At 36.4% G+C, this 24,495-nt stretch overlaps 2 protein-coding genes across 3 annotated transcripts in view; both read left to right on the forward strand.

Annotated features, from left to right (window-relative positions):
- LOC101746579 (uncharacterized) overlaps window positions 1–24,495 on the forward strand; it is a 105,200-nt gene that overhangs the window by 1,136 nt on the left and 79,569 nt on the right. The gene's annotated exons all lie outside the window — the stretch shown is intronic.
- On the forward strand, window positions 10,837–14,583 carry LOC134199843 (uncharacterized). Its single transcript, XM_062671436.1, has 2 exons — window positions 10,837–11,250; window positions 11,898–14,583. The coding sequence occupies exon 2, from the start codon at window positions 13,649–13,651 to the stop codon at window positions 14,483–14,485; it is 837 nt and encodes a 278-aa protein (XP_062527420.1). The 5' UTR covers window positions 10,837–11,250; window positions 11,898–13,648; the 3' UTR covers window positions 14,486–14,583.

Consider the following 24,495-nt stretch of genomic DNA (forward strand, 5'->3'; position numbering starts at 1 on the left):
TACGACCCTTAAGTAAAACATGTCAGCATATTGAATTGCGATCATTGCAGTTGTCGTTTTGTAAATTTTAACACAGTTCTATAGAGATAGGCGACGCATAGAGCTTCGACCATAATTCATAAAAGTCTGCTAAGCAGAATCTGCACACGGCCACAGACGATGTACCGTGCATATTCATATTGGAATATTTATTCCATTTGTAGCTCATACCGATGGTCCAGACAACTAAGATACTAATTACTGGGTTGGTAATCCATCACAAGGAAAGTTTGTTATTTATTTTTTGTATTTTGTGTTCCATATATGCGTTTATAGTTTAAAACGAGATAAATTATTTTATAATTTGAAATTTGAATTTCAAATGTGAAATTGCCATTTAGATGAGGACAAATAGCACATTAGTCTCATTTTACACAACTTTTTTTGATATGACGTAGAGAAAATAATACTAGAGTGCAAATTTTACGAGTACATTGTTTTTATGTACATACGCATGGTATTTTATTGTTTATCATTAATATTGATTATTAAATTACGAAAAAGGTAGGTATTTTGGTTCATAATAAAACAATCTTAATTTTACAAAAGGGAAGCATTTGAGTCGGAAAAAAAATTGTGTGGTTTTCTGTTTTACGGAAATATTTCACTCGGTCATGGTGCTAAGTAGCTAGTGGAGGTCTATAGAGATCACAATGTAAATACCGACACCAAATAGAGCCGTGAGATTGTGGTTTCAACTGTATTGTAGCCTATCCTTTAAATATTTCACGTTTGGAATTAAATTGACAATGCAAAGTTACATTACGTTGATATAAAAAATTTAGAACAGGTAGGTACCTTGTACTTTGAAACCCGTTCACATATGTCTACAATGTTTCAAATTGATTTCTATCCCCATTTATAAATTCTGAAATCTACAAAACATTTCCATTGTTAATTTTTTAGTAAAGCATACAAATGCGAAGTTCACATGATGTCATCCGACATTATGATATTTCTTTCGTTAATTGAAGAGCAGGTATGAAGCAATTAAGTCTGACAAGCTAGTGAGCAAATCTCTTAAGACAAGAACTTAATTAAAACAATATAAAGCTTTGAGAAGATTGAAACGAAATGCACAAATAATGCATTGTGTAAATTGTCTCAATTAATATGATGCAATAAATATATATTTAAATGAATATCGTAGTGAAAACTTTATACTGTATTAACTGTGCTTTCTTGTGTAAATATTATTCAAATCATTTTTTATAATTAAGTAACCGTTTTGAAGTTTCAGAACCTCAAACTTTCACTGTTTAATTGCATTCCTTTGAATCGCATATCACGAATGCCATAGTGTTCCTCTGTTTACTTAAGATATAACGCTGAAATAAAAATCCGTCTTTATGCGCGTAAGATAATGTTTTGTGTGAGCAAGAAAATGAACCTTGAACAAGTAAGTAGTCATTGCAAAAAACATTAGGTTATTGACATCGGATCCGTACACTTTTTTGTTCCAAATTCTCGAATGAAAAGACGCATCCGAAAGGGGAACATTCATTCGCTTTACAAAATCACCTTCTTGTGTTTAGTTACATTTCGTTTGTAATTTCATTAACCAATCAATATTGAGGATCGCGAACTCTTTAACAAGAGTCTTAAATAAATAAAAACAGGTCTTAAAAACATTCGTAACTGGCGAAAACCAGATTTCAGAACAAGTATTATCACTGTCTTTTTTGTTTTAACAGCCCATCGTATCGGCAAATACCGATTGCGTTTTAAAATTTGTTGCATGTGGGAAGTCGGTAATTTAGCATGCAATTACCTATTACTGACCGCGTTTCCTAATAGTTTTCAAATGTCTGTATTTAAAGTTGACGGTACTCTTAAATATTTATTGCAAATCATTTTAAGCATTGTATTTATGGTAAGCGACATCACGAGAACGTGCTACTAAAAGTTTTGTAAAACGAATTTCATTTAAGTTACACTTAATTTTACTTCAGTTGAATTACTTGTAGCTGTGAATAAATATGTACTTTTAAAACTATTTCGTAATATAAGAAAAGCATTCGTGACCTATTGAGTAGGACGCCCGATACTTATATCAAGTTTGTCTATACTGGTGTTCACATAACGCGACAAGAATCTATTTTATTCTAACGTCAACAAGTTGATGAAAAAATTTCATAATGTAGAAATAGCATCGTGCAAAATCAAATACAGAGGTTTTGTAAAGTATGTTCCCTATTACTGGTATCAGGGTGTATTGGAAGCCCGCGTGGGTAGACATTAGACAATAATAGATGCCTGCCCATTTCTACCACCCAGTAGTCACACACAGGCTGAAAGGTAGAACAGAATTTTTTTAAATTGAATTGTAGGTTTAAAAGATCTCATCTCAAAATGAACGGCGGCATTCATGTCGAACTATATATTGGCTTCGCTAACTACTTAATGCCAGATTACTTTTTACTGATGGTAGAACCTCTTGTGAGTCCGCGCAGGTAGGTACCACCACCCTGCCTATTTCTGCCGTGAAGCAGTAATGCGTTTCGGTTTGAAAGGTGGGGCAGCCGTTGTAATTATACTTGAGACCTTAGAACTTATATCTCAAGGTGGGTGGCGCATTTACGTTGTAGATGTCTATAGACTCCAGTAACCACTTAAAACCAGGTGGGCTGTGAGGTCGTCCACCCATCCAAGCAATAAAAAAAATAAAAAGATTACCTGTACCTGTACACTGTGCAGTTGCCGATATATTGTAACTATAAGATAATAAACATATTAATTACGATTAAAAACTTGCAACAGTGTGTGTATAAGCCAGGACGGAATCCCCTTAAACCTCATTTTGTGAATGTAAGAAAATAATCCAGATCACCAACCATAGCCTCACTTTAGTCCCCGGTAGCGGGTGTCATAAATATAAAAGCGTACACTTGTATTAAAACAGACTCATTAAGAATGCTTATCGTTGTCTCCATTTTTATTATTGATTATATTAAGTGTAAATTATGTATACTCAAAGTCCTTGAAGTCTGACCTTTCAATGTCTTCGGAATTATTTTATACAGTGGAATTTAATTGTGGTAGCATATAAATAAAACATGTTCGATTATATTACTTATACTAAATAAGTTGATCGATATTAAACATAGTTCGAATTTTGCGTCCATTCATAATAAACTTATCAATAATTCTAACCTCATTTTAAAAGATAAGAATCGTATGATCGATTTTTAAGTTTATAAATAAAAAAGTAGGCACCGAAATATGTGTTCAAATTACAATACGGTAGAAATAAATATGTACATACATTCAAAATATTTTGAAAAAGAGAGATTTAGATTTATTATATGATGAATTAATTGCTATTTACACAAGCAGTTGAGTTTTAGTAACATTAATGCTAAATTACTTGATTTGAAATGATTTTCAGGAATTTAGCAATTATAACAGCAGAATGTATCTCAGTGTTGGAATAATTTTATACCTAGCACAAAATCTTGCGCAGATTTCACTGTTTTAATGTTCTTAAGATAAAAAATTGACATGTATTTATTTTTGTTCCTTTTGTTCTGAGTATCTTTGTATTATTATTTATTTTATTATTTATTATGTATGTAGTTATTTTTGTCTCTTTTCTTCCGAGTATCGATTTCAAACACAGTCCACGGGCGACGGTAACCACTCGCCATCAGGTGGGCCGTATGCTCGTCTGCCTACAAGGGCAATAAAAATAATAATATATAAATTGTTTTACACATACTGTATATCCTGACTACGATTACTAAGATAAAATAAATTTTTGTATGAATTTTAGTTCGGCTTGTTATTTAATTGTGTTTTTTTTTAGTTTTCGAAATATATTTATCTCATTTTAAAACAAACTCTCGCTGCCTCGATAATGAGAAATAGTCCTGGCTGAGCCCCTACCTGTGCCAGTGGAGCTGGAAAAACCACCAATAATACCTTCCAAAAAATATGAGAAAATTTTCATTGTAGTTAATACATATTTTGCTAGATCAGCCATCAGCCATAGGCTGCCATAGATATTTAAAGAGATATATCATTTACGAAAAAAAGTCACGTGCTTACTAAAAAACATAAGAACATTTTTACCGTCGTTTTTAGATATCCAACATCCTATATAATTAAAAAAAATACAAAGCCTTGTTAAGTTATTTTTGGAAAATGTTAAAACTCTCTTGAATTAATGAAAAAAATTAAATAATGCACTTGAATTAATTACAGATCTCTACGCATGCCAGTTCTGTCTCAAGAGCAGACTGAGCGCCTTGAACAAAAATAGTTAACTTTTGATTTCCGAATATCAACTCACTTCCTACATTTAGTGCGTCTTCCTTTGTGTTGTTGTATTTTGCCTGTAACTAAATGAAACCAATTCTTACGAGGACGCATTTAAAATCTTCCGGTATCATTCAAATTTCATTCCAAGGTTAGCGTTTAACATAAAATTCAGCGAGTCTGATTCTTTACTACACCAAACAATTATCTAATCTAAAACTGAGGTTAGATTTATGTACCTACATAAAGTGTTTCACAGATATTATTTCCAATACCTAGCCAGAATTCAACATGATTTATAAATGTATTCTTTCATGAATATAGCAGAACTGAATACCGGTTAGTTCATTCGGCACTTGGTTTGAATAATTCTCTAAAAAAGATATGTACCTATAGGTATGGTTTTTCAATAGGGACGCTCCAAATTTGACAGTTCATAGCGGCCATCTTGGTAAAGTGATAGCTGTCAAATTTGGCATGAACACATACTTAGCCGCTTGTCCAGCGGTATCATCGGCCCTTATTTCTTTGAAGATGCGCAAAGACTGTCAATGGTGACCGATATCGGACGACGATAACAAACTTTTTGTGGCCTAGGACAGATGGTATGGATCTCACAAACATGTTGTTCCAACAGGCGCCACTTGCCATACTGCACGGAAAACATTAAATTTATTGAATGAGAAATTCGAAGGCTTCGTCATCTCGCGTGGTGGCGACATCAGCTGGCCACCGAGATCGTGTGACTTAACACCGTTCGACTACTTTCTGTGGGGCTACGCGAAATCTTTAGTCTATGCAGACAAACCAGAGTCTATGTCTATAGTACTGTTTTTTTCTATAAAATCCAAAATTGGTATGAGTTACTATAATAGGGACCCTCAATGAACAATAAGAGATACATTTAAAAATGTTATATTAGATCTGTTTGATTGGAATCAAAGTTGCAGCAATCGGCAATCGATATTATAACACTTATTGAACTAACCTTGAATGTTATTTAACACCGTGTATGATGAAACTGTCGATATGGTTAAAAAGAAACATATGTAGACCTTATTAAAATGGAAGAGAGTTTAATGTTAGTCAATATCTACTTTGTTGATCATTTAATTATTTTTACGTTCGTATTTTTAGGAATTTGCATAGAATAGTTTAATGTAAATAAATTATGTGGCTGTTGTAATAACAAGATAGATAATACGTCAAACCGGTAAATACATTGCAAATAATACAACTGGTACGAGAATTTAACATCATACCTTAAGGAGTTTGAAGGTATTCACATTCGTTGTGTCTATGAGCTACGTTAGACATTACGGCAAAGTGGACCGTGAACTTGTCTGCTGAAACTGTTTTTAAAAATATTGAAAAGAAAACCTAAGGTTTTTTTATTAATTATTGCCTGAGCTTTACTTTATAAGATTTGTTCTCCGTAATCTTGTAATTTTGACTATCATATTATGGCGCTAATCCCGGAATTTAGTTTACCTACTAGTAAGAAAAAAGTTTAAGCAGCGCCATTAAATTTTCGTCTGAAACCATAACAATATTATAATTTGAGAAAAAACAAACATCGTACGAAATCCCCATCGATTAAAACAAGAAACAATCATTTCAATCAAATTAATCAACATCCGTTCAGGATTGGCGGAGAAAAAAATGTTTTGTCTATTTGAAACCTCCGCATCATCGATGTCTCATAGAATTTACATTCTGTATTGAGATCTTATTGCAAATACAGCATGTAGCTCTTATTCTAATTTACTTGTCTGATACACCCCATAAAGTACTACGTGTCAAGTTTTTAACCCCCTTTGTATGTGAACATATTTCTGATTGATCTCAAGTCATATGTTCTAGGATGATTTCGATCACTATTAACACTATCTAATTAAAAATTTTAGTCGTTATTGAATTCTTACGAATAATGTTTTACGCCCCAAAATTACCTACAAATTAATTGACGAAAGAAACTAAAGAAGTATTTAGTAATATTCTTCAGAATATGAAAATAGAAAAAGAATTATTTACTGCAACACCTTGCATTATTCAACCTTTAGTTCCTGCTAACATTGGAATGAAATCTATTAAGGTATAAAACGCAACAAGAATAGGTCTCTTTATAAAAACCTATACAACAATCATTAATCTTACCACTTACAATCGTGAGTGTTTCGTAGAGAATATTGCTGAACTAATACTTAAATTAGTCGTAACAAGGTCGTTGACTTCATTCACGTTGTTGTACAAAATAATCTACGTTCAAATAACGAGATTATTTATTAGGGGACATAACATTGCGTTGTTTGGAATACTGGCTTTCTAAAAGAATAATAAGTGACATTTTCTATGTATGATGTAATGTTTGGATAAGTGATAGCGATGATGACTAATCATTATCGCCAGTTCGGTAATGTTTTCACATAATAATATATATAGTGACACAAGAAAGAAAAAAAAAATTGAATCTATAATTATTTGAATATTTTACATAAATCACAATGACCTGTAAAATAACGTAGGTACTGCAGTAACGACACTTAATTTCTCCTAAAGCTAACTCAAGCTTATTTTGTATTCTAGCGTCTCACTGTTGGCGAAAGTGTAATTGCTTTCCATTTCGAAGTTTGCCCAAGTTTCTTTTCCACGTAAATCAATACAATGATTCTGAACAAGGTTCTTTGACATCGAGGGTTGATATGTAAAACATTGTAACTAGGCTCGCCATCAAAAGCTATTTGAAAAATATAGTCTTATATAAGTTATTTGTTTAGTTATTTGAAGATTTACGTGAATTCCGTGACGCTTCGCCGCTTAACTTTCGCTAATTGCTTAAGAAAACACATTAAATAGATTTCTGGAAACTATTACTGACGCGCCGTTTTGAACTTTGAGTACGTAAAATTAATATTCCTTTGGCTTAACAGCAACGATACCTTTTAACTACATAACTATCATACATATGTTCCTTCTTACAAAGATTTATATTATTAACACATAATATAAATACGTGGATGATAACTAAGTAAAATGATAAGAATTGGTGCATTATTGAATTAAAATTATTCTTTGTATGCGCGTAGAGCTGAAAATCACCAAGAGAAGTGAACAAATGTGTGTACACGACATGATTGACATTTGAATTAAGAATACTTCATTAGGTTACATATTGCTTCTCTAGTTTCACAATAATTTTATACTAAAACTATTATTTCACTTATTCGAGTAGATAAAACATATTCATGGTGTAATAATATGTATACGTACATATAATTTATGTACTTATGTCTATTTAAAAAATTTCATATCAATTTATTTGTTTTATATTTTATGAGTAAAGGTATTAGATACTTGTTAATATGTGTATTTTATTTTTATTGAATTAAACACCTGTATTTGCATAATCTATGCCAGTTAACCAAACGAAAGGAGCGCAAGCTGGTCTGCCAATTAAAATTCTACCATTCGGATCTAGAATCGGTGTCTTGTATGAAAATTATAGATTTACATGTCCAACCCAGTGAATTTAAATAACAAATCTTGTATTATATCGACTACGAAAAAGGTTTTTCAGTTCAACTACTTAATTACTTAATCCATTTTCAGTAACAACTTAAATGGAACAACTTAACTTTTTATTGGTGGTAGGACCTCTTGTGAGTCCGCGCGGGTAGGTACCACCGCTCTGCCTATTTCTGTCGTGAAGCAGTAATGCGTTTCGGTCTGAAGGATAGTCTGCCGTTGTAACTATACTTGAGATCTTATAACTTATTTCTCAAGTTGGGAAGTGCACTTACGTTGTAGATGTCTATGGGCTCCGGTAGCGACTTAACGCCAGGTGGGCTTTGAGCTCGTCCACCCATCAAAGCAATAAAAAAAAAAGTCGAGCTTAAGAGATTACCCGAAAAACGAGATGAAAGTCCTATTTATATTGTCCAATTCTCCAAACCGAAACCCATGACTGATTGGCCGCAGAAATAGTTCAAATGGTGTTTGTTACCTAGCTCAGCGAGCTCACAATACGTCCAGTAGAAAATTAATTGGCCAAGTAAGGTAATACTGAGATGGATCGTGGTGAAGTACTCGTAATATCTTGTTAATATCATCGATAGGATAGTGTATCATTATAACGTTTACACGTATAATTTATTATTTATTTTGTCTAAATGCGAGTATACAGTTACAATTTTCGCCCACATGTCCTGGTAAAACTGGAGAGGCCACCGGGCCACCTAAATTTAAAAATCTAATTTTCTTAATGCAGCGTCTGATCTCAATAATGCTATTCTCATTCCACGACCCCAGAGACTGTACCGTCTAACGGTTAATTTTTTATTGTACCACACTTAATTGGTTATTGTCATGAACATTGCATCTACGTTTGTCTTATGTTTCTTCTCTCTTTAGGTCACCAGGTTGACGCCGATCGGAATTGTTCCCAACTGTTTTGGTTCTTAGGTTATGTTTTTTTTTGATGCGTTGACGGGAGAACTGGCTCACTGCCCACCTGGTGTATATGGTTAGCGAAGTGCACATCATGACCTAGTAGTAAAAATAATTAAAATCGTTCAAAGTTTTTGATTTTGCAGTTGGTACAATTTTTTTTCGTTATCAGAACCTATGTCATCGTGAATATTGTCACCCTTCGAGGCAACAGAGTGAAGTTTAAATTGAAGATTGAATTGTGGCAATGAATCCTTTAGGATAACGACTATTTTGTCTTTTGAAAGGCACATTTGATTTTCTAATCCTTTGACTGTAGAACGTGCTCACGGCCCACCTGGCTTTAAGTGGTTAACGGAGTCCGTATGCATCATGCCGGAGAACATATGCAATATGAATGCCGCCACCCGCTAAGAGACCTGAGTTATGTTATGACCTGTTTTAATTTTTCTACCCGATTACAATCCTTCATCCTGGAAGAGGTTCGCATTCCAATATACTACGTATCAGTTTTTCCCCCTACCTAATTACTGGTAGCCTAGGTGCTATTCCAACTTCACGTGAAACGGTAGGTGAGCTCGCGGACTCAAACTGAATTACTAACACCAGCCCCAGCCAGAGCAGTGCTTCGCTGAATCTATAACACTACCGGATCGGAATCGCGGCCCACTGAAAAGATCCGGCGAAAAACTCAGGTTGGGGATATCAGTCAACACTAGAATGCCTCCGGTCATCGTCCTCGTCGAACCCCGAGCGAACTAACCCATAGACACAGCCCACTGAGTTTCTTGCCGGATCTTCTCAGTGGGTCGCGTTTCCGATCCGGTGGTAGATTCTGCGAAGCACTGCTCTTGCTAGGGTCAGTGTTAGCAACTCTCCGGTTGAGCCCCGTGAGCTCACCTATAAAGGTTAGGGTGAAGCTGAAATAGCCTCTCAAGGCTATCAGCATAGGTAGGAAAAAAAAAGAATGCCTTTTCCAAAAAAATCATATTCCTTGAGCTCGCTGTACCATTAAATTGATTCAGTATCGCTTATAAATTTAACAACCGTTCAATCAATAGCTGTTATATGTATACAGTAGTGTGTGTAATAGTGTATATAGTAGCTATTATTTAAAGCGGAAACAGGGAACTACGTACCTTTGAAAAGAGAAGGCACATACTCTTTAATTTTATTGTGAACACGTATTCCTTAACCTTCGAGATAAATCCACTCTTATACGTGTGGTTTTTAAAAATGTAACTTTTATTGAAGTTCCTTTAATAAGGTAACAAAACCCTCGTTGTGCAAGTCCGATATTCATTGGATAGTTTTTATTTTTATTGTTTTCAACGTGTCAGGTCACGGAAATTTAATACGGGCTCGTGAGTCTCTCGATCGTGGAATATTTTATTATGTTTGGTTTTGTATTTGTAGAGCTTTAGTTTATCAACAACAAAGATTTCTTAGTAAAAAAGTTTTGAACAATTTAAAATTCCAACTTGAATAAAATTGATCAACGAAATAAAAATATAATATAAATAGAGAAATAAAATATAAACAGAAACCACCGTAATCAATTCAGTATTATTTTACTTTTAATTTTTTCAAGGTGAAATCATTTTAAAACGAGAATTGATTCGAGACATTATCAATTTTAAAATACGTGGTTTATCGGATGCACACTCAGTACTACTGTATAATGTATATGAAACGCAAGTTTTACTGGCTGATCGGACGGATACTGTTTTGCCAATTTCTGTCGCAATCTCCTGTTTCTTCATGTGCTTATGGGTCAAGATTGGTGTCTTTGGCATTGAAGAAACGTTACCTAAACACCAAGACTTCTTTGTATCATAAAAATATGTATTTCTTCAAACGTGATTAAAAATAATATTGAATTATCGTCATTTTAACCCTAGCATTGGTGATGTACTTGGGAGCCGGTGGCTGACTCGGGTGGGTTGTTCGATACTAAAATAAATCAAATAAGACCAGTGTGCTTAGTGCGAGTTTTTAACTTCTCGATCGCGTAAAAGTTAACTCAAATTTGTATGAAGTTGGAACAGCTGCCCTTCGTTTGCAGCTAGGGAGAAACTCGCACTAAACTGTAAGGTTTATGATTATTTATATTAATATGATTATATAGAGTGTAAGGTTTCTGATTATTTATATGATTATATAGAGTCCTGTACATATTAAGAATTATTATTAAATATGAGGTTTATATTGCAAACCATTAAAATATTGTTAAGTTATAAATTCAACAGTTGACAAATGTCGTCAATAGATGTCACAGGCTAACAAAATTACATCGCGGTAGCGTTGTGTGTAAAAATTTGTATAAGAAGTCCAAAGTAATTATGAATAAATCAAGAACCAAACGCATCAATGTAAAATTGGCAGATTAAAGCAAAGTGTGAACAAAGTTAGCCTGTTTAATTTATATGTCTGACACCCAAAAGGTCAGAAGCGGGATAAATAAGGCTCTAGAAAACTAACCTTACTACGCCCACGGATCGGTAAAACGTAAGTTATTATTAATTATTTACATCTGATTCAGTGATATTGAAAATTCTGATGGTTGTGATTTTTTTTTTTTTTATATGAATTTTCTTTGTCTTGTTCCTCTTCATAATACAAACCCGCACTGAGTCATTTTTTATTATTGCCTTGTAACCGATCAGTGCAAGCGCACTGAACAATCGACCACGTAATGATCACATGTGCGTTGGGTTGAATAAACCAATGACGAAGAACCAATGAAGAAATCAATGACGATTATAACTTTGACTTAATATAAGTAATTAAACTTAAAACAACAAATTCATTCTACCCACCTGCCGTTTTATTTACATGGTGACGAAAAAGTTAAGGGTTTTATAGGCTCTATTAGAATCTAACGACACTCGTTATTGCATTGGTTTAAATGTTTACATAAATATATTAGAGTGCGTCAGGTCTTTGGAAATACATGATTTTCGATGAATGCACATGCATAATAAAGTTTATTTTCTTTTCTGTTCCCCGTTCCACGAGGAGTCCTCTTCTAGCTTTTCGGAATGTACCCGATATTATGCCATTTAAATTACCCTATTCTACTTTTTGCAATTATTAAACCCGGTTAAAGCAGTTTATAATTATCATCATTCTAAGCTCCACAATGTGAGTTTCAGTTACGCTCATCATCTGTGACGTGGAGGACGACACTAGCCGAGGAGAAGGGTCTGGTGCTCGGCTAGTAAGAGGAAGTGGCTTAATGATAAAAGGAGCCCATGTGCTTAGTCGAGGGGAAGGACTAACACATAGGGAATGACCAAGGAGCATCCGAGGCTGAGGATGTAGGTCACATGTGCTTAGTCGAGGGGAAGGGCTAACACATGGGAGTGACCAAGGAGCATCCAAGGCTGAGGGTGTAGGTCAACAGGGAAGGATTGGGAGGATGAGCTCGCGGATAGAGCAAGGAGCATCCGAGGTTAGGATGTAGGGTCCATGTGCTTAGTCGAGGGGAAGGACTAACACATGGGAGTGACCAAGGAGCATCCGAGGTTAAGGATGTAGGTCAACAGGAAAGGATTAGGAGGATGTGCTCGAGGATAGAGCATGGAGCATCCGAGGTTGAGGATGTAGGGCGACAGGAAAGAATTAGAAGGAGGAGCTCGAGCATAGAGCAATATGTAACATTTGATAAAATGGACAAGGACACGATGATTCGAAGAGAACGGTTGCGTGGAAAGCGATCGAGTGAACGACGATCGCGTAAGCAGCGGTCGAGCAGGCAACAATCAAGCGGCTCTGATGACAGGGACGAATACGAAAGAAGGAGATGGAAAACAAGGACAAGGACAGGACAGAGGAGACGGCATGTGTCTTCCTCTTCAGGATCTGATATGGGGTCACCGCAGCTTCCGCGCAAGGTTGAGCGTGGTAAGGAGGACGACGGTTCAGATACAAAGGTATTAGTAGATAAATTCTTGAATATTCTTGACAAAATAAAAGGTTCAGATAAGCCCAAACTTACGTTCAACACAAATGTTATCCCCGAATTTGACCCAATGGCAAAGGAACAAACTATCCTTACTTGGCTGACGAAAGTGGAAGAATGAGCTCACATATATGGGTGGGAAGACAGGGAAATTATCCACTATTCCTTGCCCAAGCTTTCTGGTGTCGCTAAAACTTGGTATCAGGGCTTATCTAGCCTATTATTTTACATGGACTGAGTGGAAACAAAAACTTATAGAATCTTTTCCCCAAAGCGAGAACTATGCTGAGTTATTGCATAAAATGTTAGCAAAAACAGTTAGATACGGTGAGTCGTTTGAACATTACTATCATGCGAAAATGAACTTGTTAAATCGTTGCAAAATTTATGGCAAGGAAGTGGTAGACTGTTTGCTGTACGGGGTTGAAGATCGTGCCGTTAAAGTGGGTGCTCAAGCCGCTCAATTTAAGCAACCTGAGCAAGTGCTCAAATACTTTAGAACCGTGAAGGTAGGCAAAGTTCGTGACTCCATTAACGATGCCAACCTGAAAAAAACAAATCAATCTGGCACGAGCAGGGCGGGCCCTAGTAATAACGGAATCCGTTGCTTCAATTGCAACGAAATAGGTCACCCTAGCTTTAAATGTACAAAACTTATCGCGAAGTGTACGACCTGCGGGAGGATTGGTCATTAGGCGATTAACTGTTTAAAAAAATAAAACTCCGATTAATAAAGACGATAGTCAGGCCTTAGATAAAAATAATGAACAAAAACAAGTATCTAATGTAACTGGCGATGATAGTGCTATTGATAAATATATACTGGATATAAAGATTAACAACTCAGGGGTCAAGTGTCATGTAGATTTAGGGAGTCAATGCTCGTTAATTAGACAGAGTACCGCTAAGGAGTTGAACCTGAATATCGATGTGAGGGAAGGTATGCCGGTATTAAGAGGAATAGGAGGAAACCTGACTTGCCCTTTAGGTGTAGCTACCGTGAGTGTAGAAGTTCAAGGGTTAAAAAAAACTATTGAAATATATGTAGTAGAAGATTATGTACTAAGTTACTCTGCATTACTTGGACATTCCTTTACAGAGAAGCCTGATATTATAATGACTAAAACGCCGACTAAGATCGTATTTGAAAGACTCGCGTGTACTAAAATAAGACTCATAGTGGAAGATGACACGGAAATAGATGGTAACGTTGTACGTCCCATAATTGTTAATGCTGATGGGCAGGGAAACGGTAGCATCTACGTCCATGGCTCGTTAAGGGGTGCTGAAGGAAAAGAGTACTATCTTTTTCCCGGTACGTACGAGATAAAAGACAGCCGCACAGCGCTTTTAATTTATAATGCCTCGTCAAACAAGGTTTGTATAAAGAAGGACACTCTCTTAACACGAGCACTGCGTAATACGCATCCAACACCTTTTTTCCAATCTTGTAGCGTTCTTACCGATAGGGGACTGGATGAAGAGATCAGTTGCAATCCTGAGCTAACAAAACAGCAGCCCGAAGAACTACAAAAGTTATTATTTCAGCATAGCGATTGCTTCTCAAGTGGGCTCAAGGACCTTGGGTTTACCAACATCACTGAGATGGTTATCGACCTTAACGACACGGAACCAGTCGTGTATCGCCCATGCCGTATGTCACATACTGAGCGACAATTAGTAAGAGACATGGTTAAGGAGATGGTAGATAATGGTAGAGCTAGGGAGTCATCTTCATCATATGCCAGTCCTATAGTCCTGGTACAAAAAAAAGAATAGTGAGAAACGATTGTATGTGGACTATCGAGCTCTAAACAGAAAGCCCAAAAAGGAACACTACCCCCTACCAAGAGTCGAGGATCAGTTGGACCTATTATCCGGTAACACCCTATTTACGTCATTGGACCTTGCTTCCGGGTACTATCAAACACCAGTCGCCGAGGCCTCCCGTAGTAAAACTGCCTTTGTAACACTTGATGGGCAGTATGAATACAACCGCATGCCTTTCGGACTAGTTAATGCACCATCTGTGTTCCAAAGGACAATCCATAAAATATTAAAGGAGGCCCAAATTAAATATGCTGTTGTCTACATGGATGACATACTGATACCATCCAAGGATTTTAGGGAAGGCATCCAAAGACTAGGCGAAGTTCTCACACTGAAATTAAGTAAGTGCTATTTCTTTTTGAATGTCATAGACTTTCTAGGGTTTGAAGTGAGTGCTAATGGTATCCGCCCAGGTAGTAAAGAAAAAACTGAAGCCGTCTCAAAATTCCCAACACCTACCAATCAGCACGAATTGCGTCAATTTCTGGGTATGTCTGGGTTCTTCAGACGGTTTATACAGGGATATGTTACGATAACTGCACCGTTAACGGATTTACTGAAGAAAGACGCTAACTGGGGTTGGCCGAACAGGATCAGGCGTTCACAGGCACTAAAAGCGCTCTGGTGGAGTGACCGGTGCTAGCTCTATACGATCCTAAGTCCGAAACCGAGCTACATACGGACGCTTGCAAAGAAGGCCTAGCGGGTATTTTACTGCAGCGTAACTGTAATGGTGCATTGCAACCAGTTTCCTACTTCAGCAGGAAAACTACCGCTGACGAACGCAAGTTTCATTCGTACGAGCTCGAAACTTTGGCGGTCATTGCATCTCTCAATCAGTTTAGGGTTTATTTAGTGGGAATACCATTTAAAATCTTGACCGATTGCAATGCACTCAGGTCCACTCTAACTAAGCGTGACTTGATACCTCGCATAGCTAGGTGGTGGGTCCAACTTCAGAAGTACGACTGTACAATCGAGTACCGGCCTGGTGTTAGCATGGCACACGCGAATGCCCTAAGCAGAAACCCAGTCAATTCTTCCTCAGGTAACACATGTACTAGATGTTTTACAAATACAGCAAATCGAACAGGACTGGATTACGACGGTACAAACTGCAGATGACGAGATAAATAAAATCAAAAGGATTCTTTCTGACCCTTCATCGGCGGAGGTAGCGGACATACACAAAAACTACAGACTGAAGAATGTCCATGTTTACCGCGTGGTAGGTGACGAAATAAAATGGCTGGTACCCAAAAGTGTACGCTGGCAAATTTTAAAAATGAACCACGATGACGTTGGCCATTGTGGTTTTGAAAGAACCCTACAGCGCATCCGAGGCCATTATTGGTTCGCGAAAATGCGGCGTCTCGTCCGGAAGTATGTTACCTCCTGCCTTGAGTGCGCGTACCACAAAGCTCCAGGTGATAAACGAGAAGGAGAACTCCACCCAATCGAAAAGATAAAGGTACGAGTTTCACCAGTAAGGCGTTTCAAGATTTTACGACCTCTTACGGGATCAAACATATTGTAAATGCCGTTGCAACGCCTCGAGCAAACGGGCAAGTAGAAAGGTTTAATAGAACGATTTTAGATGCTCTATCGACAGCCAATCACGGCGGCGACGACAAGTCGTGGGACAACCACATCACTGATATACAGGTTGGTATGAACACAGCTCGACATAAAACTACCCAAAAGAGCCCCTCTGAGCTACTATTTGGATTTAACATAATTAATAGAACGGAAAGCATACTTAGTACGGTAATCAATGACACCCTAAATAGGACTCCCATTGAGGAATTGGCGGAAGTCAGACAACAGGCTAGTAAAAAAAAAAAAAAAACAGCAACAAGTTAAAGATGCAGTCAATTTTAATAAGCATAGGAAACCAGCGAGGCAGTACCAAGAAGGGGATTTAGTACGCTTAGCAAGGCAGGCTCCGCACGATGGAAAATCTCAAAAGCTCTCTGTTAAGTACCAAGGCCCTTATCGTATACTAAAGGTTCTTCCCAATGATAGGTTCGTGGTAGAAGATATACCAATGACTCGCAAAAAAGGTAGAAGGTATGAAGCAGTTGTATCTATTGATAAGATTCAGCCTTGGATGTCGTTCTGTAGAGAATTAGAATCTGATGAATCTAGTTATAGTGTTGATGACAGTGATTAGATACTTGATTACTCAGTTTATGTTTGACATTTAGTTACTTAAGAAAGAAATTGTTATTTTAATTATTATTTTGATAGAACTTAAAACCATGGAAACGATTTAGCGATAGATATGTGTATGTACTTAGTATTTATAGCAAAAAAAATGTTTAAAAAAAATGTTACACGTCATATATAAACCTAGTGTATAATTAATTGCATTTATTATTATTATTTTTTTTGTAACATATATATTTTGTTTTTTTTTCTTGATCTCAAAGCGAAGGGTCTCGCTTTAGGTAGGATGGCCGAGCTGTAAGGTTTATGATTATTTATATTAATATGATTATATAGAGTGTAAGGTTTCTGATTATTTATATGATTATATAGAGTCCTGTACATATTAAGAATTATTATTAAATATGAGGTTTATATTGCAAACCATTAAAATATTGTTAAGTTATAAATTCAACAGTTGACAAATGTCGTCAATAGATGTCACAGGCTAACAAAATTACATCGCGGTAGCGTTGTGTGTAAAAATTTGTATAAGAAGTCCAAAGTAATTATGAATAAATCAAGAACCAAACGCATCAATGTAAAATTGGCAGATTAAAGCAAAGTGTGAACAAAGTTAGCCTGTTTAATTTATATGTCTGACACCCAAAAAAACACACAGACCATTCGTTCGATCGTAGAGGTACATGTATTTATTAAGCAAGAATTTTCAAGTACTGCGTTGAAATTTTCCCACAGGACCGCGTAGCCGCACCGACTGCTTAGTACTGATTGACCTTGGCACAATGAAACACGTTTTTTTCGTTCGAGTTAGATTATGGAAGATTGAATTAAATACATTTAACATCATCCGCTTTTATTAGATCATCGTTTAAGGTCAACAACGTGCGTAGCGATTGGCGTTTTAAATGATTTTATCTTTTACTTCATTATTAACCCTATCGAATATGACGCGATTTTACGTTCTAAAATTGTTCTGTAGTTTGTTGAGAATTATTTTGTAGATTGGCTATACACGATCTCGTTACTAATTGATGTTATGTACGTATTTTCTATTTTTTTTTTTTTTTATTGCCTTTGTAGGCATACGGCCCACCTGATGGTGAGTGGTTACCGTCGCCCATGGACTTCAGCAATGCCAGGGGCAGAGCCAAGCCGCTGCCTACCGCAAAACATTCTAAAACATTGGGTGTGTTTTGTTCTACCTGTTCTGTTGTTTTGTTTTGTTGTTTGTGAGTTAAATTTGTAGTACGTCGCATTGTTGATAAGTGGATATTGTCGCTCACTTGAAATGGGAACAGATATTTTTTATTCTAATATGTTCAGCTTTTTTGTAAATTGCTAACTTGGGTGAACGACCTCATGGCCCCCTGGAGTTGTAGTGCTGAGCGCGGGAAACCCCCTATGACCGGCTTTAAAAACATTCTCGGGGCTGCGGTCTGCTCCCAAGAGCTGTAGACACTCAATTCCCTTATAAACCGCGCGCGCCCTAGACGCGGAGACTTCGTACGAAATTCGGACCTCTGTCAGAAAAGAAGATACCTCCCGTGCGTGCTCACAAGACGTTCTACCACTACCTACGTAAGGTTAAGATCTTCTTAGCTAGGGTCTTCCTTAAGCCTATCTACACCCAGGCCCTGAATGGCCGAATATATTTGAGATATTACGTTATTATTAAGACAAAATCCTACCGGATTGGAACCTCAACTGATCGGCACAGTGAGATCGCCACGATAATTTTATTGAAAATCCAGTTTCATGCGTAATATTTTAATTATCTCCTTAGGCATACGGCCCATCTTATGGTGCGTGATCACCGTCGTTCATGGATTGCCCACCTCTGCGTAGTATCCTCAAGCCGCGTCTGAAGAAGGACATGTCATAGCACTACAGAAACACCGCAGAAGGAGTTACAAAGCCAGATGGAAATTGGCAAAAAAAATTCTGGATCGAGATATTCATATCTTCTTTTTCTCGGTTCAGTTTCCCCAATACTGAGAGTCGTGATCACCTCCCCGCAACAAGAGTTTATTCTGGATCACTCTACCGCCGAGTGTAGAGCATTGTGAACGGTGGTGTCGTGAGTAGTGCGGATCTGGTTAGTTCATTGTCTGGGGTCTCTACCTCGTGGTCTTCTTCCGTCTACCTTGCCATTGAAATAATTTCATAACATTCATATTTTCAATAATAAATAACGTTATGTACCAACTATTAGCGGTGGGCTTTAATTAAGTGTATCTTGTCGCCAAATTTGATTAGCCATAATACATTCTGGCGATTTTCCCCTGATGTCACTTAAATGTTAAAAAGAAAACTGAATTAAAACAATATTAATTTTTTAAAAGCTATAATTATCAAGGGGCAGGTCTGAAGCGTTTTAAATTGCTAAATTGAAATGCATGGTTAACTTACAAATGTCATAGTAATGACAGCGTCGAATCTTAAAAAAATGCCGCAGTAGAATACTCAGGTATTCTGTTATCTTATCGCGAAGGGCGTGTAGTTACTGATCAGAAAGTAAAAAAAAAAACACGTAAAACCAACATAGGAAACTTAACGGGCCAGATAAGTGGCTGTAGTTAGTTAATGTCTATGAAATTATCGTATGATTGTTCGATTCGGAACATATCCACATCAGACAAACATTCGGTGTTTTGTTTCTATAAATGTATGTGTATTTATATATGTATGTAGGATTGGTAAAAACGGAACGTATGAAAAGAGTTTGGAACGGAGCGTTACGATGTGAGTGAGAGAAAACGGAAAGAAAGGAGAAGACGAATGACAGACAGAATGACAGAGAAAAAAAAAGGGGCAAGGCGTGTTAAAAGTGTTAATTGATTTTTTAATTATTATTATTTTAACAGAAGATTTTGGAACAGTGGAACTTTTATTTAATGCGCTCGGATCCCTATACATGTTTAATGTATACAGTTATCTATGTCGGTCTAAGTTACCCGTAGTGCAGAAAGTCCTAAATTGGGGCCAGATAACCATGTGTGAATTGTACCTGATAATTTATCTGGTAGCCTCAATACATGAAACTCAGACCTCATCACAGGTGGTGATGATATTGCTGTTATGATGTATTGATGTTTAGGAATTTGGGCTTTTAAATATTCTGCGTCAAAAAAAAAGCCATCTGTGGTTATTATACAAATTCTTTGAACCCAGAGTATACAAAACATAGTAATTTTTATTAAGAATTTTCCATATTCCATATACAACACCTGAGTGACAAATTTTGGCTTGCATTGCCGAAGACTAGATAAAAAGAAATATTATGAGGGCTACGTAACATATTTTATACTGATTTAAGATAACGGCCTATGAATGATAGTGCAGCGAAGATTATTTTATCATCTTACGACCGTGAGGCGGCTCTGACTTACGGAGGGATTATACATAATATTATGTTACCTAATTGCTGAGTTCTGAAAAGTTATGTAAATTAAATTTACATTTTAGGTTTACGAGTTTAATACACATCGAAAGTAAAATAGAAAAGATTAATTACGCTCGCCGGATTTGATTTACAGATTTTTCTCAGCATTGAGGATCTGTTAAATTGACGTCCAACAAGACAAATCTGAGCTCTTTTACAGCGTTAATTTTTTAATTATTTTTATTAGCGTTCGTTTAACAATGCGAATAAATGCGCAAGGTGAGAAGAACTATGAAAGGTAGGTATACTTTATTTTTGCTTTAGCGTTGCATTCGCGTTGAATTCTTGTATATCCCATTATTCCTGATTACTACCAACAGATAAGCTTAATCTACGATAAATTAAGAAATGTGTTTACTCATATTTCATTTACCAAATATTTTAATACTGTCGTTGAATTATCGCTGTACAGGTTTTGTAGGTTAGTAGATACGTAATGCATTTTTAGATAATAACAGCTCATTTAAAACTCTGTATCGGTTTTATCATTTTTAAATATAATTGTTTGTTTCGTCGTCTTTCCATTGATTGTAATAAAGAGAGATACAGCGTACACGTAGTTGTTTGTTTTGAACTATTCGTGAATTCTGACTAAGATTCTTACGGGTTGTCTGACGTTTGCGTAGAAACTTAAGAGGGGGCTATCTAATATGAGCTACTGGTCAACGTGCTCGTCGAACCCGTCGCTTGCGACGAAGGGCTCGACGAGTGAATTAACCCACATTAGACACAGCCCACTGAGTTTCTCGCCGGATCTTCTCAGTGGGTCGCGTTTCCGATCCGGTGGTAGATTCTGCGAAGCACTGCTCTTGCTAGGGCCAGTGTTAGCAACACTTCTGGTTTAAGCCCCGTGAGCTCACCTACATGTTAGGGTGAAGCTGAAATAGCCTCTGAAGGTTATCAGCATAGGTAGGAAAAATAAAAATATGCAAGTTTTTTTTTTATGTTTGAGAGATTACTGGTGTCCCGGAGGCCTTTCTAGTTTTACCAGGGCAGGTGGGCGAGCAAGGGCTCGGCCAGGAAATGAGTAAGTGAGAATAGCAATTAATGATGAAATATGAGAGAATAGCAATGAACATTTTCTTTTCTAGCCCAGTGTAAACATTACTATCACAGCGAGATTTTCCTGTTATCTGATTTGTTGCCTGCCGCGGGCAAACGTGCTCACGCGTCACCAAATTAAATTCGGCCGCCTACGACAAATAACTAGGATCATGTACCTCGTAGCTGTTAGGTCTGGCTACTATATACGCATTTAAGGGGGCGAATGGAATTCGTACTGGTACTGGTAAAGGTACTGTTTTAGCGGGACAATAGTAGTAGCTAGAAACACCCGGAGTCGTATACCCTGATGAATAGGTGGACGAGCAGTACCATTCTTTGACCTAGCAATCGTGAAATTGAAGTGTTCGAGATTCATATTCGTAACGTAAACATTACGAGGTCAACGTAATCATGAAATCGAGATAAAACGGTGGAAACGTTTAGGTAAAAGTATACATAAATTTATTTGATTCTAGAAAACTTTAATTTCGATTTACATCACTACAAACAAAACATAGTATAAAACAAAGTAGCTTTCTCTGTATATAGGGACATGTGTGCTTAAATCTTTAAAACTACGCAACAGATTTTGATGCGGTTTTTTTAATAGATAGAGTGATTGAAGAGGAAGTTTTATATGTATAATAACATCCATTAAATAGTGGAGAAATCAATTATAAATTACGGTTTCCGAAGCGAAGCGAAGGCGGGTCGCTAGTGTTAAAAAAATCAATTAAAAAAAAAACATGCATTTGCTCTTCATATTCATAATGAGTGAAGAATGGAATCAAATAGCGTTTGGCGGTGACATCATTGAATTTAATATCATCGAGGCATAAACTGTTTGACGCTGTCCGATTGCTGTTGACTTGGTCAAATGCGGTAATTAGTGTAAATGAGAGCTCGTTGTGTGTTGCCTCAATTCTACGAGGAATCAGGCTGAGAAGCATCGCTCCCATTTCACAATACGTAGTGATTCATTGAATCCATTCGTATAATGAAAAAAAAAAGAAGGCATTCGTGACTTCGTGCTCCAATACTTTGTGGCTGAAAGAAAGCGTCAAAATTTCAAACGAAATATTTGCACTGCTGATAAACAGTCACGTTTTAAAGTAGGTTCAATAACAGAGCAGTTGTTTAAAGAAAGAATAGAGTTGTTTTTTTTTAAATAAGACGTGAGTGAACCGTGGTTTGCGAGTTTTAATAAATAAAACTGTTCGCAGTATGTGGGTATATAAGATCTATAAACTTATAATTGTACTTTTTGTTATTATTTCAAATAATATTCCTATATATTGTTCTGTAAAAACAAAGTATTTTATTTTATTTGTTTCATTTATATACCAAACTAATACTAATAGACTAACCTGTAAAAACAAAGAAACAACATTTAAGTCTTTTTCCCTCCTACATTTTAAATGTCTATGTCTATTCTTTAGTCATTTAGTTCACAATTCTAAATAGATTACTTTATTTTATTGCTTAGGTGTGTGGACGAGCTCACGGCCTACCTGGTGTCAAGTGTTTACATCTACCACATAAATGTCGCCACCCACCTTGATATATAAGTTGTAAGGTCTCAGTATGGTTATAACGGCTGCCCCACCCTTTAAACCGAAACGCATTACTGTTTCACAGCAGAAATAGGCAGGCATACCGGTGCGGAATCACAAGAGGTCCTACCTCCAGTAATTAAACAAATTATAATTTTGAGGGTTTGATTTTTACTACACAATGTTATTCCTTCACCGTGGAAGTAAATCGTGAACATTTGTTAAGTACGTATTTCATAGAAAAATTGGTACTAGCCAGCGGGATTCGAATACCGGCACATCGATAGATACGAATGCACCGGACTTCTTATCCTTTAGGCCACGATGACTACCATAGTTGTAGATAGATGAGTATAGTAGTTTAAGTAGATAGTACAAATGAGTATGGTGAGTGGCTACCGTCGTTCATGGAAGTCAACAATGTCACAGGCTGCCTACCGAGTTCATTTCCTAAGAGTTTTATTCATGAGAGTTCATTTTATAACTTTTATTTATTTTCATCTCGGTCACCGCTGCTTTATTGACGTTACATGTTATTATACATTTATTCAAACTGCTTTTCAAAGACCGCAAGCGCGCCAAAATTCTACTTAAAGGGAGTCAAGTATCTTTACATGGGCTTAACATTTAATATTATTAATTTATACGAAATATTTCAATCCATACTTTAATATATAAATTTATGGCTAGGAACTATTATACTATTATATACATCGGTATTAATGTAATTGTTATCGAACGCCTTCAAACAACGAATGCGAAATAAAACGCATTTGCACACAATGTAAATTGATTTAAATATAATACATTTAACAAAACTTTCCTTACTTCAGTATTGATTGAGTCGATATTATTTACACTACTTCTGTATCACAACGTGAATGTCGAAATCCACCTTGAGACATGAGGTTTTAGGTCTATATTGTTTTGTATTACGGTTTAGGGCTCACAACATATCCTTAGATCAAAAATATCGTTAGTATTTGCTAAGTTCATTTTAAGTAATGCTGATGCAAATGCGTATTACCAAAAACATTCTTGAACATTAAAATTGCCTTTAAAACAAACGGATTATGTAAATCAATTGTAAATAATAATATTGCTATTATGTGATCGATTTGACGTGATTAAATTTTTAATGTGACGTATCCATAATGTCTGTATAATATGACATCATGTTACTGACCATGGTACGTACCTACGCTGTTTGCATTATGATCACCATGCGTAACCATGTGTTCTGAACCGTGATGAATAGGTACAGGGAGTTGTGTGTGCACTCGGCGGATAGAATGTTTGAAGGTGTGTTTCGCATAGGTGCACATACATAAAACACATATCCATAAATTAAATTTTCAGGAGCTTATTACTAAGTTAACAAGATTCCCCAGTCATTAATTACTCGATACTATAATACTACTAACAATTAAAAAAGAATCAAATAATAAAAAGAAAAAGTAGCAACCTATCACGGCGGCATAAAAAAAAGGTTTTTTTATGGCTATTCAAGACGAATACATTAACGCCAAAAAAAAATGGCTGGTCTTCGGGTGTCTTATGAGCGTGCTTAAATGTCACCACGCCAGTTTCTGCCACGAAGCAGTAGTACATTTCGCTTTGAAGGATCAAATAGCCCCTTAACTAAACCATTGAGATACCTCATATTGCATGCTAAATGTTGGAAATCACTTTGTGGTGTTTATTCACTCCGGTAACCGTTTAACAGCAGGTAGGCCGTGAGCTCGGAC

Source organism: Bombyx mori, chromosome 12 (assembly GCF_030269925.1).
Source record: "Bombyx mori chromosome 12, ASM3026992v2".
Taxonomy (NCBI): Eukaryota; Metazoa; Arthropoda; class Insecta; order Lepidoptera; family Bombycidae; genus Bombyx; species Bombyx mori.

What these genes read in the sequence shown, in the direction of transcription:
- LOC134199843 (XM_062671436.1), top strand. Translation starts at nt 13,649, where the DNA reads ATGCCGGTATTAAGAGGAATAGGAGGAAACCTGACTTGCCCTTTAGGT.